The sequence below is a fragment of the Pangasianodon hypophthalmus genome, chromosome 22 (genome assembly GCF_027358585.1).
Source record: "Pangasianodon hypophthalmus isolate fPanHyp1 chromosome 22, fPanHyp1.pri, whole genome shotgun sequence".
NCBI classification, from domain to species: Eukaryota; Metazoa; Chordata; class Actinopteri; order Siluriformes; family Pangasiidae; genus Pangasianodon; species Pangasianodon hypophthalmus.
In genome coordinates, this window is record NC_069731.1 from 19,058,948 (window position 1) to 19,075,682 (window position 16,735).

The following is a 16,735-nucleotide window of genomic DNA, read 5'->3' on the forward strand; positions in this document are numbered from 1 at the left end:
AAGTGAGAACAGGAACTCATTTGTTTTGTGGACGTTCCACAACATTAAACGTAACTATAAATGGATAAAACGTGTTCTTTCACAAATAAAAAATTGTAATGGTTGGCAAATTGCCCTGATACAAGAGGAATAAAACACTTCAGGACCTGCTGGTATAGGAAAATAATCATCATGTTAGTAACTGTAACTCGGCTTCATCACACCGCTCCGTCTCTAATTATTTTCCTGTAACAGCACAACGCATTGTTTTATTTCGTACTTATTTTGTATTTTTTGTGGTTTTTCTGTGGACATCTTTTTTTCTTTCAATCCTGTGTAAATAGTTTTGGCATTTAGGAGGTGTAAGGTTTTGCCAAGGCGATGTAGTGCTTCAGGGTTTGTGCTATGTGTAGAAACTCAAACGCCGGAGGAAACGGTGAAGAAACAAGCAAGACATCAAACTTTCAGAGATCCTCACAGGGCATCTATATTTAGTGCAGGTAAAGTCAAAACTCAGTTCAGCTCAGCTACAAAAGCTAAATGCCATCACTACTAGGACTGAAGCAGATCCTCTTTACTTTTAGCCTCTAAAAGAAATCAGATGAAGAATGTAGGCAGGGATGAACACATTTATTTGTCAAGGTGGTGATCTCATGGAAAACACTGGCTTTATGTATTTATTTATTTATTTGGAGTTTTTGAATTTCATACTCACACTTTAATACTAGCTTAACTTTTTCCTTCCTGAGCAGAACAGTTCATTTTTTTGTCACTATCTGACATCCTCGTCTCATCAACCATGACAAACTGATGATCCTAAAAAAAACACAAGTTCTGTCTGAACTCATTCCCTCAATCACTCGATCATTATAAAGTCTGTTCTGTATATAACAGTGCATTCTTCTATATAAAAAAAAAAAAATGCTGGTAGAAAGGTAAGAACATTTAACCATCAACAGACCTCTTGAGGAACAGACCTCTGAAGGCAGCATTAACCACATGTTCACACTAGCAAGCGGCAGAACAACAGGCGACCGTTCCTCTTCTACTTTGCTAATCAAATCTGAGAACGAAGCTAGTATGAACAATTCTCACACTGAGTAGTGTGTTATTTTTGTGGTGAACTAGTTAGTTTTAGAACTGATGTATAGCTAATACAGTTAATCATTGGAACTTAAAAAAAAAAGCTGGGCAGGCCACACCCACAAACAACAGTAGAGACAAACTACAAGCCACTGAAGACTTGTCCCGTGCTCGTATAGTGTGGATGAGCGTAAGAGAGCCACTCAGAGTTTGCTGAAGAGTGTCACATAGAACTTTTCCCCCATTACGTGTTTTATCATCGTTTTCGCCTCTAAACTCTAAACCAGGGGATCTCAACATCTTTTACAGCGACGCATTCAACTGCTCAAAAAAACTGACAGACCCCCTCAGTACAGATTTATTTTACAAAGGAAAAAAAATGGCTATTTATAATAAATTGTCTATTTATTTGCACAAGAGAGATTTTTTTAAATTCAATAGAAGGAATCCATTTTTATTAAAATTGTCATTAGATTCCAGTTGACATTATTTAAAGGTATAACAACATAGGGTTGTGATTTTCAACAGTGTAACTAAATTTAGAAAACTACAGACGCCACTTTGAGAACCTAAAAAACTGATGAGTTTTTTTTTTTTTTCTCCAAGCTTTAAATTAAATTTTGAAATAAAATGTGTGCCACAAACGCCCTAACGAGTCATTGTGCATTACGATTAAACTGTAGTGATTGGACAGCTGAGCAATGGTTAAATAAATATATGACAAACTGCATGAATTTATCCTCGGCTACAACACCTCCATGTCTTACTCACTTCTTCTCCGGTCTCACCTGCAGTATCCTCACCCACACAACACACACTTACCCACCTTAAAAAGAGCTATCATTGTGTAATCAGGTATTATACAAGTATACAAGAGGAAATAAAAAAAAAAAAAAAAAAAAGTCAAGCGGCGTGTGTACATCCTGCGCTGAAAAGAAAGCGAAATGTCAAAGACATTTGTGATTCATCTTTATGAGTGTTGAATTACAGTAATCCTTTCACGTTGAGGCTGCATAAATGCGCATTAACGTAATGTACGCAGCGGCGAGCGTGTTACAGTCGAACCTTTTTGTATGCATTAAAACATAGCAGTGTTCATTGCTGTGACAAACCTCCTGTAAGAATATATATCTTTCTTTCTTTTTTTTTTTTGTCTTTTATTCCGCAGGAATTTTTGTGGATATGTATGTAAATGATAGTAGAAGACATTTCAGTGGACGTCTTTTAATCCTGAATGAAAACAAAGGCTGCAGTGTAGTGTTTGGCAATAGCACATTAGCATAACAAGCTCAAAGCAAGACTTCAGCGCTCTCTTTGTCAAGAAACTTCAGGAGAATAATTTCAAAAGATGCACAAAACAGACCATGGGCTCCATCACGCCTGGAGTCGTGATTGATTGCCTCCGAAATCAGCAATTAAGGCCATGCGATCAAAACAAGGTGGGAGTTTCCAGCAGGCCTGAGCCCACTTGGGTGCATTTTGCTGGAGGCATGGCTCATTGGAGAAGGTTAACGCCAGAATAAATAACCGTCTTTGCTGTTATTATTAGGATTAGTGCATAATGTGGGTTATAAAAAAAAAAGCACACAGACCTACTAGGGTTGGTTACAGTTTACTGCCGTCTTAAGAAGGCCAAGGAGATTACGCCGGGATGTCTGTCAATCCGTACACCCAAAACACCCCCACCACACACACACACGCGCACACACACACTCCCCACATCCCATCCCATCATGGCCTCTCCTTGATCTTGTGCAAATTTCACACTTCACTGGAGATGCAAACGTGCAGGCGCTCGAGCTGTTTTGATGTTTATTCATTTGCGCCGTCTGAGAACGCGGGAGAGGAAAAGTGGACCTCTGATACTCGAGTCCCCATCAAACTTTAATGAGCAGGAATAAATTAGCGACAGAAATCGTTTTAATTTGAAACTAAGCATCATCGAGTTCGTCTCTCCTCGGCCTTTTCTTGCATATTTCATGCCAACAAAAAGGCACAAGCTGCAGTCTTTCATCAGCTGGTCTCTAGGGATTCGAACAGAAGTTCACATTATGGTTACTGTCAATGACATGTTGTGGGGAAAAAAATCATGTCTGCTGCATTTCCGCCATTTCTATTTGAAACTTGACTGGCTGTATGGTGGTGACCTCAGCACCGCATTGGGGACACGTGAAGAAGACGTCGGCAGCCGTATGGCTTTTGATGCAGTAGTAGCAGAAGACGTGGCTGCACCCGATGGAGTGAGGCATGATGGGCCATTCGGCGCATAGTCCGCACTCGGAACGTCCGACAGACTCCGATTTCTGGCTTGAATGATCAGAAATGGAGAACAGCGCAGACACACGGGTCTTTAGTTTCCACACGTTGATCAGCGGCAGCAGAAAGATGAGGAACTCGGCGAAGCCGTGCCACAGCAGTTCCCGGTTCATGTAGTGGAAGTTGATTTCACGGGCGCTCTGATCCCGGACGAACACCGGCCGCACTCCCAGCATCCTCTCCGTCAGAGTGGGAAATGTCCCGCTTTGTAGAAAGAGCATAAAGTTGAGCAGGCTAGCCACTTTAACTGCGCTGCTAACCAAAGCTAGAGCTTGACGTGTTTTCTGGAGGCCCGAATGCGCACTGTTGCTGAGGAACAAGCTGTGAGAACGTTCCTTCAACCACTTCTCGCCCACCGTGAGCAAAGCGAACCACAGTTTCTGCCGCCTGCTCAGAGACCTGTATTTCTGTCCGGCGATGAGCGTGTTGTGGTAGCGGATGTTGAGCAGCGTCTGGCCTACGGTGGCACTGCTGGAATACACGGTGAACCTCCACACGAGGAGCTGCAGCAGAGCTTTGAGCTCTGGCTCCACACGAGTCAGCAGGCCTGGTTTGAAATGCTGGAAGCATCGCGCAAACTGGGACCAGACGAGCTGCTCCAGGGCATCGTCCAGCTCAAAAGCGTCCAGCTGGCTGATTCTAAGGACGCGAGGCGGTGAGTTCTCACTTCCGGCTCTGGCTCCGGCTGCAAGCAAAAGAAGCAGACGAGTACAGGTTATGTGCTTTCTGCATTTCACTTGAAATCACTTTTTCATATGTTAAAAAAAAAAAAAAAAAAAAAGCCTGTCCTAAATTCATCTTAATACTGTCCCCTCTGGAGCTTCAAGCTGAGGACCAAATCACATCACAGGAGATTATCCCTACAGCGCACGCTTGGCACGGCAGTAAACAGGCGCTGTGTGGAACTGCTTCACTTTGACAGCTTTTCTATATGATCTAAGAACTTTTGCGGAATATTGGAGCGAGTTTATCTCTTTTAAAAGCAGTGGAAGCACTTTAGAAACGAGAGCCAGTGCCCAAGGTGGCCACCTCTTCTCTTTGTGTGCATCAATGGACGAGATTAGGACAATCTCAGACATAAACTGGTTTATAGAAATCATGGAAGCGACTAAATCTTCAAAAAAAAAAGGCTTTAAGTGAACCGATGATAAAGTCGTGCGTCTACAATATATTCATGAGTGTATATAAGTGGGGCAGGTGAAAACATGAATATATGCATTATAAGCACTGCATGACGTTATATTTCCATAACCCTTACAGTATAAGCCATTACCCTTCATCTTGTGTGTACATATTAAACACTTAACATCTAAGTGAACAATTATGTTTTATGGCATGCATAATACCTTTTAATGGCTGGTGCAAAACTGCTCATAAGCAGAGATGTTATAGTTACATGCATAGCACTTCAAAAGCATGGGTACTCTGATATAATGTCAGGTTACATAGAACATTTATAACATCTTATAGCGTGTGTGTGTAATTTTAATATCTGGCTTAATGATGTAGTTAATTACATGCATAACATTTTAAAAGCATGAGCACACTGTGTAACGACAATGTCAGGTTACATTTATAACATTTTATAGCATTTTATTGCATTATAATGCCTGGTGTAAAGATGTAGAAATGCCCATAAGTAGATCGCATACATAACACATTAAATGCAATGCACACTATGTGATGCCATAATGTCAGATTATACAGAATATTTAGAAATGAACAGATGCATTATAAACCACTACAGCACATAATTCCTCAGACGTTACAAGGTTACTTATAATATTTATAACATGTATAAAACTTTATAATGCCTGCTAAAGCATGAGTGCACTGTGTGATGCCGTAATGTCAGTTTATAGAAGAATATGAGCAGGTGCATTATTAACGCTGCAGCACATTATGATTCCATAAACCTTACAGTATTAAGCAGTTCTATTTAATAGGGGTGTAAGGATACATTGTGACATGGAAACCGGGCATTTTAGCCCACTTTGGAGCTCTATTTCTGCTACAGAGCTCATTATGGTTCAGTCGATCATTTTCAAAGACCCCAGGTCAGACATTTCCAAAAATTTTGGGACAATTTATTTATTTACTTTTAAGATATGGTGAACCTGTAGTACATTATGTTCACAATATTAAACCTCCGTTAATAGCAAATTTTGATTTATTTAGTTTTATACAGACAAAAAAATCAGTCTTAATTTTTCTTCATTCAGTCTTAATTTTTCTTCATTCAAATTTTTTTTTTCTGATTTTCTGAGAGTTGAATCAAATCGTGACCGGAGTGTACCGTTACACCCCCAATATTTAATGCATGCATAGGTTTAGCTCTTCATCTCCAGGCCACTCTGGGACCTCGGGCGTCCCTGTCGTCGTCGTCTTCTTCTTTTTAAAGGCTTTTATTGAGCAGTTTACAAGTTATGAATGAATATGTTATATTTGAGAACATATTATTGACAGCGACCTATCAATAGTAATGTGACTATTGTCAAGGGCCTGTCAATATTAATGTAATTATGATTTAGAGGATCACGCAGACGTTAGCCGGGGCCAAGTAACATCTCCTACAGGCCTGCTATCAATACGGGGATTACTATTGACCTGTTCGCTCAGACTCAAAAGCGGTTGCCAAATATATAACAACTAGACACTTTTGTCAATGTGCGCTGCCTATAAAAATTAAGCAGTTGAATTTACAGGGCTTCAACTGGAGAGCTGTGGAGAGAAAAAAAAATCCATGTATTCTTATGTAATCATCAAAATTCACAATCGATGGATGTGTTTACCTCTACTGTAATCAGAGGACCTGACCTACATACTAGAGAGCTGTGATTCCTACACATGCATTGACCACTGCGAAAAAAATATGATGGTGGAGAGAGAGAGAGAGAGAAAAAAAGCACAGTTAAAGTGGTACGAGCATAAAAACGACCACAAATTAGACTGAAATTATTCTACAAAAAAAAAACGACAATCCGCCTCCTTTTTAAAAAGGCATTTCCCAGTTTTCTTTGTCTAATATGTATATTAGACAAGAATGCATGTGGTTTAGCATTTATGCAGAATTGACTCGGCTCTGACGAACAAATAGGATACAAAAAAATGCTGAATTTTAAGGAAACACTTTAAGGCTCCAGGTGACAAAATGGATGAGGAGCACATATATTAGGTTATAGCAGCCAAGTCAAGGCCCTGACAACTGGCATTAAATGACAAACGACTGGCACTGGCGCGGCCCATAAAGCGCCTCGTCCCCAGGCAGCGACTCCAGGCTGAGGCTCGCAATTCTGAAACTGATAAGAACGCTAACAGCATGACCTTGGGCCTTGAGCGTCACAATGCTGCAGATTTCCTGCAGCTAGATGACTGTGTGCAATATGCAGACTTGTTTCCGCAACGTTTTGAAACATATTTTCGGCTTGTGTATTTTTTCTGAGGTGAAAAGGGGTCATGGGTTGTTTACTGGAAAGCTTACTAACTTTGTCTAACAGTGCATTCACACGGCATGTTTTTTTTTTTTTTTAAACTTCATTTAAAAAATCATTGTGTATAGCACCTTTCATGCAGACATGAAAAAAAGAAAAACAAAGAAGAGCACACGTGATGTGCGCACTGTTACCATAACGACGCTTGTCACAGTCCTAGTTGGTATCGGCTAACTTGGTTTTGCGGTTTCAGATTTTTACGGTACTGTAAAAATATCAATTTCAAGACATTAATCAGCCATTTAAAAAAAAATTATTGCTAATTAACTAGCTTTAGCTTGCTCTGCAGATGAGATTTATTATTCTCAGTAATGCACGTGAAAAAGTGTGGTGTAACTCTGGTGATAAGGAGGATGCTTGTCTTCGCTGTAGCTTTAGAGGCGGAAAATCAGGAGAATTTGAGCTGCTTGTGCAAGACGTCGCATCACGTACTGGTGAATGTCCCAGTCGTACACACACTGATATTTTTAGTTACACTGTAAAATTGGAATCTTTTGAACCATTTTCACCATGTTGTAAATCTCCTCATATTTACTCGCTGGCACTTTGTCCTTCATGTTTGTTTTTCTGTTCTGGCCTCCAACTTGCGTCCTGATTGGATAGCAGATAAAGTCATCAGCACTTTTCTGAATAGTTGAACTTTTTTTGTACTTTGAATCTAAACTGTGACCCTAAAACCTAAAAAAAAAAAAAACCTGAGATGCCAACACTATTTAAAAGCAGCCGCTTCCCATATGATTGCATTTAAAACTAGTGGTGAAGGGAAAAAAGAAGAATATAAGCTATAAAACTTTTAGCCAAAGCTGCTTTTTATTGATATGACTCCAATTTACATAACCACATGAAATATGAGCGGTTGTATTGCACCTTTCAGGTTGTACGTGTGCTGTTAATCAGCATGATCGTGCCTTTTAATCTGTGCTCATTTTATTTCAGCTTAGGGTTATGCATTCATGATGACTCCCACAGCAGCATATCAATTCCATAATGATAAATAGGTCAATTTGAAACTTTTTAGCTGATGTCATCTTTGCTTGGTAAATTACTCCCCGTGTGTCCATACTAATTGTGCCATCATAAAATATGAATGTGTACAAATGTATCGAGGGGGTCCGAGGCGATGCGTCATGCTTTATCAAAGCGGCCCTATTTCCCTAATTCCTAATTGTGCCAGCTCGCGCACAAGCAAAAGTTAATGTTTGAGAAACAGCCTTTAAAGTGAGTCTGACACAAAGATATGAGCTTTGCTTAATCTAGTTTGCACAGAACATAAATTATTTAAGGGAATTAATTGATTTTGTGAGTATGAAGGTGGAAGATGCAAAGCCTGTGCGAGTAATAAGTACAGAAGTTTGCAGGAAAACAACTTAAAATCTCATGAAACATTTAAAGGCTGAGGCAGCAAGAATGACTGGAAAGGACAGTTAATAAATGAGAAAACGGCAAGGCCGCGATTTTATGGAGTAAAGACTCCACACGCTCAGCTGATGCGAACAAAAAGATGGACATATGAGGTTTATAAGGCTGAATAAGTCTAGGCTGATATATTTATATAACACAATGCAGAATGAGCAATGAATAACAACGCATATAAACAAGAAGCAGAAGGGTCAGGAACCTCTTCCAGTGTTTAAAATAAATAAATAAATAAATAAAGTCCACTAACTACCTTGTCATAGCACAATGAGCAAATGAATAACAATCATTTATCAGAGCATTTCTTCAGGTTTTTTTTTCCCTGAAATTTTCATCCCAGAATCCAAAATGAAACTTGTTTAATTCATGTGACTCATAACTCAACTAACAACTAAATGAAATGCTGAAATCCGATTGGATTTAACACCTTAACATTCGATCCATGACTTACGTCATGCCATGAACATGTGTATATTTGACAGATGTGATGCAGATCATGCACATGAGCATGACACAATGCGATTTTTAACACAAGCTTGCAAAGAATCATTCTAGTTACTAAGAGGATGGAAGTGTTGGATCAGTATTAGCTGATATTCAGAGCTTTGCTATCTGAACCATAATGAATGAAAAAAGTGGGATTGCTGCATTCCTAAAGGTAAATAAGAATTAATTTAATATTTAGCTAATTACTTTATCATTTGTATACTATTTCTCATTTGTATTTATATAGCATTTATATTAATTGTAATTTTTATAATAATATAATAACTGGTTGTGATCTTTATCACTAACAAACAAATAAATAAATAATTAGCCAGGACCCTGTGCTCAGTGGACTCCATGTTGACACTTATAGCGAGACATAATTTCCTAAACTACAAAGCAAATTTGATCTAGAAAGAGTCACTAATTATTCTGAGTTTGTTTTGGGCTTGACTGAGCTCTAACGATCAGATATTCTGATTTAATTGAAATTATAATGATAAGCCTGGAGAGCATGGGTAGTGTGTTATAATCACACCGAGGATTAGGAAACAAGATACAGAAATAATTAAAAAGGTAAAAGGTAAGAGCAAGGCAGTAAATTCACCAGCTCAATATTATTTAAACTGATAATGAACTGGACCAGGAACAGCTACAGACAATGTTTACCTGATTACCATTAAAACCTGATTAAAAATACAACCATTTAATGCTGTAACTAAAAAAAGCATTCTGTTTAACACAGTTACGTCGGCGATTACAAATTAACTATGCAAAACATGAGATGTTGGGTCTGTGTTATGAGATGATTTAAACATATTTACCCATTTTAAGCTCACGGTCTAAAATCGACACGTTGAAATAGTTGATGCTCCATTTCCGGGTTGCATTCTCAGAAACCCCGCCTTGAATCGTATTCACCAATCGTAAAACGCGCTTCATTCACGTGATCGAATTTACGCAGCCAATCGCGTGTCGCGCCTGAGTCCGCGAGGCAAACACGAATTTACACTAAACAGCAGCTTGTGCTGTGGAGGCGGAGCTGAATTCTCAACCGAACGCCCCCCCAGACGTAAGGGTAGTTTGTCACATTGTATCCAATCAGCGAGAAGATTTTTTCTGCATAGTGCAAGCTAAACCAATCATATTTGATCAGAGGCGGGACTTCGCGGTGTGTTTACTTCCATGAGAGCCAGAAGGACGCCGTTGACTAGCCAACGGTAAATATTGACAGTACAGGGAGACTTTATAACTTTGTAAAAACGTTTAAATGGAGGTCTTTATTTTGACAAGAAGTTTCATAAACTGTAAATGACACTCTCTGACACTAGGTTAGTTAGTTAGGCTGTGGGATTTCATTTAGAAGTTGCATTGAAAGGTGTCATCAGCTGAACTTTAGACTGTTGGAAGTGTGAATGAAGATGGACAAAAGCAGTAGCTCGGTTTTGGAGATGAAACGTAGTTGTCTCGTCAGTAAATCAGTGAAATGTTTGCTGAATGAGGTCCAGAGTGTGTACGGAGAGAAGCTCAGGCGCCTTGAGTGGGAAATGAAAGGCTCCCAGGAGGAGATTCTGCGGGTAGGTGATCATCCAAATCCAAACCTCCTTCTGGAGTCTGCCTCTCAAATGTCCTTTGGCTGTGAAAGCCATGATAAATAAACATTTAAGCTCTAACACATCCATAATATATCCCAAACCCATTACAAGTCCTTTTTAATATCCATTAATCTCTAAAACGATTCTTTTAAGTGATTCGACTCTTGTAGTTTAGTACACTAATATGACTCAATGATTCGAATCGTTTCAGACTGATTCATTCCAACTGATTCGTTCATTTTAATATTTGATGTTAATATGATTTATTATATTTAGTTGTGTTATTTCGTATAAAATGCAACTGGTTAGCATTAATAAAAAGAAATAAGGATGATATGAACATTATATATTGATATTGATTAAATCTTTACATTTTCTTTTCCATGTTTTATGCATGTTCAAGGATCTGTGTAAGAAGAGTTGAGTTTATTCAGGAGCTTTTATTACTAATTACAGGACAATAAGGAGAAGCATTTCAGTGCTTATATTTGCAAACATTTCAAAGATTTGTTTAAAATGAGAAATCTCAGTGCACTAATCCCGCATTTCAGCATTTTCAGTACAATACTGATATCAGAGCTACGAGTATTGGCTGATGTTAGGATCTGATCCGATACTGACGCCGTCCTCGGAGTGTTTTACTCCAGATGAACCAAACACTCAGTGCAGTTGTCATTCATGACCAGGAAAAAAGTGTGAAAACTGAGTTATGCGAAAGATCGTACTACGTCATTATACAATTTCCTGTAAATTCTGTGTTCAGTGCAAGATGTGCTGAGTCAATATCACACACGTTCATCACATACACTGTGGCAGTGGAACACATAGTTTGGGTTTTAGGTTTTAAAGAAGTTCCTTTATTGTCACTTGTAACCAAAATAGTTCAGTTTTATAAGTTTAATATCTGATGTGACGTAGGACTGGGTGATATGACAATATAATATCGATATCCTGATAAATTATGCTGCAGTGCACTGTTCTGAGATATTCAATTCAATTCAATTCATTTTTATTTGTATAGCGCTTTTTACAAAGGTCATTGTCTCAAAGCAGCTTTACACAAACAAAAGTAAAGTGAAGTGTGTGTGTGTGCCGTCTCTGATGAGCAAGCAGGGCGACGGTGGCAAGGAAAATATTTAGATATATTTAGATAGATATTTTAGATATTGAGGTGGCAGTATTTTTTAAAAATAATTCCAAGCTGATAGGAAGCAGCTGATTAGATGATAAAATGTTGTACTGAGTCTTTAAAATTATGACATGCTATGTACAGAATGTTTATTTTTCTCTTTTAAGTAATAAATGTTTATAGATGATAACTAACGCATTTATTAGTTAAAATCCTAAATATAAATCACGACACACTGTGTAGTGTAGAAATGCTTTCATATGCAGTGACCTTTTTTTTTTTTTTTTTTTTAAACCATATTGACCATCCCTGATGTGAAAATTCTAGATAAATTGTACAATAGAGATATGTTTTCCTTATTTCCCCCCCCCCCATTTGAGGTGAATAGGATAATTTTATAGTCAAATAAACAACAGATATGTCCGCTCATTGCTGATGTTCCTTTAGGGAGTTTTGTGTTTGAATTTATTTTAAAAAATTATGTTTATTTATGCAAATGAGGCATCATTTACTTAAATATACATATTCATGTATATTTAAAAAACAAAGAACTAGACAGTCTCATGAAAGACTTTTGCAATAATATTTATCTTTTTTTTTGTTTAATCATGAAAATGCCATGCATTGTTATAAAACATATATGTTTTAATGTTTTCATATTTCATATAAAATCTAACGTAAGTCCAAGAATAATCAATATTTTGGGAAGTTCCTCAGTAATACAAACTTCTATTTAGGGACAGTAATGAATGTGTAAAATTTCATGAATGCAGGAAATCCAGATTTTTGATTCTGAAGAAACTGATTTTGAGAAAAATGGTTTTAAAAATTCAGCAAGCGGTTTCATGCGTTTGCATGAAGTTAGTGTGGTCTATAAAGGAACTGGATATCGTAATGACACATACACTGACATGTATATGAGGAAACACGCTTTTCATGGATTTATGACATGATGACATATGATTGTGAAGTGGGCGGAGCTTAAAGCCTATTGCTGAATATTAGATAATGGTCACTGATAAGCAATGGACAAAAACAGTGAATTAAATTTTTTTTTTTGTTTTGACGTTTTTATTATGACAGTGTAAAAGAAGACGTTATAGATGGGTGATGAGATTAAAAAAAATCATTTCTACCTGTATCCTGAATTTTAATTTCTTTTTTTTTTTTTTAAGACTTTTTACTTAGCAAGTATCATGGCATGGTTTTACTGTCTAACGGTTTAACCATGAAAAGCTTTGCAAAGAGATTTGTTATCCATTTAGCCTTGAACATGATGTCTCAATTGTTGGTATAAATGAATATATACAGAAATATATAAATCTCTGTATACAGGAGCTCAGTTATGTCTGTCTGTCTGTCTGTCTGTTTGTAGGTGAAGGTACGGATCCTGCACTCTTATGTAAATGACCTGAGCGACCAGAATCGAATCTTGGTCCACACAGTGGAAGAGCTGGAGAAAGAAGCGAGCGAGAAGGTTGCCGACTTGAAAGCGAAACTGCAGACTTCAGAAGAAGGCATTAACGTGAGACACGTGTGCGCGTATGGCATTGGATCACAGCTCGTTGTCTGAAAGCCGTGCCCAGCTCTGACACATGCAGCCTCCAGGAATGGAAGGCAATGCTTTAAAAAAAAAAAAAAAAAAAAAGCTTTAAAGATTACATCCATATGTTAAGTGACACGGGCTGTTCATGGGCATCAGAATAAAGGGACGTATGGCCTTCTAGATAGATTTAATCATACAGAGTGCTCAGGTGCAATAATGATTTTTTTTTTTTCACACACATTTATACACGAGCGTACGGACGCTTTAACACGTCTCTTCTTCCTTCACCTTTCGTGTTTGGTTTACAAGGTTAAAAAAAACCTCTTAGTGTTCTAGTATTTAGTAAAGGAACAATCTTTAAACTATGTTCACCTCAATACATCGCTGTATTCAAAAGCTCCAGTTAAAATGACACAAATAGTTATTTCTCTGCTTTTACACCAAAAGGATAAAAAAAACCCGCAGAGTTTTTCACCTACACGCAATAAAGAGAACTAATTTTATTTCATCCTCACACGCTTTGTTGGAAGGCTGTCAGTTTTTTTATTTAGGTCGGCAGTTGCAGATCGATTTCTTTGAGAATATATTTATTTGGCGAACGCTTTTATGGAAAGAGACTTATGCTTTCTAATTACCAGCGTAGAACTTTAACCCCTCAGTCAGCGCAGCTCTTAACCCCAAGATCTTTCAGTTTCTGTCTGTCAGTACTTAATAAAAATTTTTCACGTCTGTACTTCACATGCTTTGCTTTCATAATTGCTTGAAAGTTTCAATAAAACTACACGACGTATACTTCAAATAGAAGTTTATTTTTCTTCATTTATTCATCTCTCTGTGATCATCAGCACTCATGTACGTAACCTTTAGTTTTCGTACACAGTTTTCTGACATTTGCTTCGTTAGTTTTGCACTGGAGCTACAAGAGTGAGATCGCTCCCCCAACATCGTTTCAAAAAATCCATGCTCAGGTATTTATATATTTGTTAAAAATCACAGTGTTACTCCCCGTAATGTAATTAGTAAATCAGAGAGTTTTTTGTTTTTTTTTTGTGCTTGCTATTTCAGTTTAAGGTCACACTAGGACTTTTATTTTGTTGATGACTGAAAGTCTAACTTTGTGCAAAAGTGCTGAATTTTCAGTCACCATAAGCCTTGCTTCAGACATCGATGCTTAAAATCTGTATTATGTTGTAGCCGGCCATTTTTTCAATAAGCGCTCTTTGATATTACTTTGACGCTAGTATGCTAGTTCCTGTTTTGAGTTACTAAATAGAGACTTGAAGCTTTAAAAAAAAAATATATATATATATATATATATATATTATTTTACAGCTACTGTCCCGGGAAGGTGAAGGCTAACATGTGCATGCTCTGAGATACGTGAAGTCAGCCAGTTGCACCTTTCTGAACTGCTGCTCATGATGTAGCGTAACACACTCTGAGGAAAGCGCTGTCTGCCCTCTTTCACATACATGAGCTCACAAACGCCCATGCCTGGCTAATGTCGCTGTGACTGGGACTTTAAGCATCAATCGAAAAGAAAATTTGCTAATTTAACTGTCTGCTTTCTGCCACTGTAGACGTTCTGTCTACTAAGCAAAATATTATATTATATAATAAATAAATAAGTAAATAAATAAATAATTTATATTTTGTTCACACATTGATAAAATTCTTTATAAGGAACACAAAGCATATTTTTAAAGGACACGTAAAACTATCATTATTTCCCTTTTTTGAAGCTACACCTTTGAAACCTGATAAAAAAAAATGAAGAGCACAAGGGCGTGAAATGAGGTTTGAAAAATAAACGAAGGCTTGTTCCATGACTTTGTGCTCCGTGTTCAGGTATATGTTAATATTATAACAGTATAATCTCTTTGTCTGAGATCAAATCATTTTTTTTAAAGCTACGCTGTGAATTTATTGTCACATTGTGTCCTAAAACACATTACGGACTTCTGCTAGTTAGCTACATTATCCTCGTAGCTCCAGTGCAGTGCGAAAGATGCAGATGTCAAACACAAAACATATTATTATTATTAGCATGATATTTGGAGCGATGTCAGTAATTGCAGTGCTTTTTACAGAAAATAATCCAGATCCATGGGTTGTAAGATGATAAAGAACACTGCATTATTGTGTTCCTATGAGTTCATTAACTAAATGACTTGGTATCAGTATCAGTATGAGTATGAGTGGATGTATTGTGGATGTTCATGTTCATATTGCTTGATGGTTTTCTGTTAATCAGTGGAATTAGATTGGAGTAAGAACTGCTGCTCTTCTGTTCCACAAGCACATTAGCTCGTTGTCCCTTGACTGTAGTAACCGTCGCTGTAATGTACATAATTGCAAATTGAATAGATTCAGGGGATTAAACGCTGCTTATATGACTCTCAAAATGTAAAGAAATGCATCGCACTCTGTAACACGAGGAGCAAAAATGCACTGATTGAATGGCGGCAGTACTTTTCAGATTTATTAGCCTGTTTTGCGAGGTTAGGAGTTAAAGCAGTGGGTTTTTCACTAGTCACTGCTGTCATCTTACATAAAAAAGTAAATAAATACATAAATAGAGAATAAACACACTCTGCGTTGTGCTGTTAGAGGAACACGATCAACGACGGGGTGGTGATATGAAGCGTGAATGAATACTGTTCAAACTCGAAAGATTATTTTTATTTATTTATTTTCCCATAATGGCATGTCCCAAAGTGTTTTATTCCTCCTATACACAGATATTTCTACAATTACAATCAAAGAATGCCGTGTCATACTTTTTAATCTGATTATAGTTACATTTAATGTTGTGGAACTCTCCATGACACAGGTTAGTTCCTGTTCTCACTTGCGTTATAGCAGCTATAAACAGTAGTTCCTTCACCAGCCTCTCACTTACAGTTACTAAGAGAGAAAAAACACAGCGTTAACTAGAAACCGCAGCACGTAAACTCCTCTGTCCTGAAGATTTACAGTTACGGCTTTACCTCTGACTGTTACCAATCGCTGACACTGGAGACTCCTTACATAAATGTGAAATAAACTTCTCCTAACAGAAAGTTTCACCATATCAGCAATTACACATGTCCATCCTGTGAAGGAGCTGTTACTATAGAAACGATCAACCTGTTAAATTAATCAGCAGCTTCTGACCAGTCAGATTCGAGAACCCAGGAAATATACAGGAATATACAGGAAATTGGTCAAAGACGTCATCATTTAAAGCACAAGTCATTATTATTATTATTCCAGTGAATCTGGTAATCTTTAATAACAGCCATGTTGCTGGTGGCTGGATGTTTGATGGAATTGGTGGATCCTTGCATCAAAGCTCGGGTTAGCCTGGTTGGTAGGCCAGATTGGATTTACAGACGTGTATAAAGGATGAAGCATAGTGATTTTTTTTTTTTTTTTTTATTTCCTCTTGCAGGATTTGGACCATCAGAAGAGGCGCCTCGAGGAAGACAACAAGCGCCTGAGAGCTGAGATTCAGCAGCTGAAGGCTGACACTCGAACCCTTACACGTGTGATCCAAGAGGCTCAGCGTGCACACGGCCTGGACGTGAGTCATATGTTTATGTTTTCCTCATCTCTTTAAAAATAAAAAAATTTAAAAAAAAATCCCTACGCCATCCCTGAAGTCGTGGAGCAGCCCCTCATTTATTTTTCAAACCCCATTTTCCGCCCTTGA

General features: G+C 37.7%; 2 protein-coding genes across 3 annotated transcripts in view; one reads left to right on the plus strand and one right to left on the minus strand.

Annotated features, from left to right (window-relative positions):
* Window positions 1–2,194: 2,194 nt before the first annotated feature.
* pex2 (peroxisomal biogenesis factor 2) lies at window positions 2,195–9,660 on the minus strand. The gene is made up of 2 exons (XM_026938168.3): window positions 9,596–9,660; window positions 2,195–4,063 (listed from the first exon to the last, which is right to left on the minus strand). Exons 1-2 carry the CDS (start codon window positions 9,597–9,599, stop codon window positions 3,150–3,152), a joined length of 918 nt encoding a protein of 305 aa, XP_026793969.3. The 5' UTR covers window positions 9,600–9,660; the 3' UTR covers window positions 2,195–3,149.
* A 192-nt stretch (window positions 9,661–9,852) lies between these two features.
* The window catches only part of LOC113541280 (putative leucine-rich repeat-containing protein DDB_G0290503), a 118,010-nt gene continuing 111,127 nt past the window's right edge, over window positions 9,853–16,735 (plus strand). For both annotated transcript variants that reach the window (XM_026938166.3, XM_053228029.1), the window contains exons 1-3: window positions 9,853–10,348; window positions 12,871–13,020; window positions 16,475–16,606. In XM_026938166.3, coding sequence (XP_026793967.3) covers window positions 10,187–10,348; window positions 12,871–13,020; window positions 16,475–16,606 — 444 coding nt within the window. In that variant the 5' untranslated portion in view covers window positions 9,853–10,186. The remainder of the gene's footprint in view (window positions 10,349–12,870; window positions 13,021–16,474; window positions 16,607–16,735) is intronic.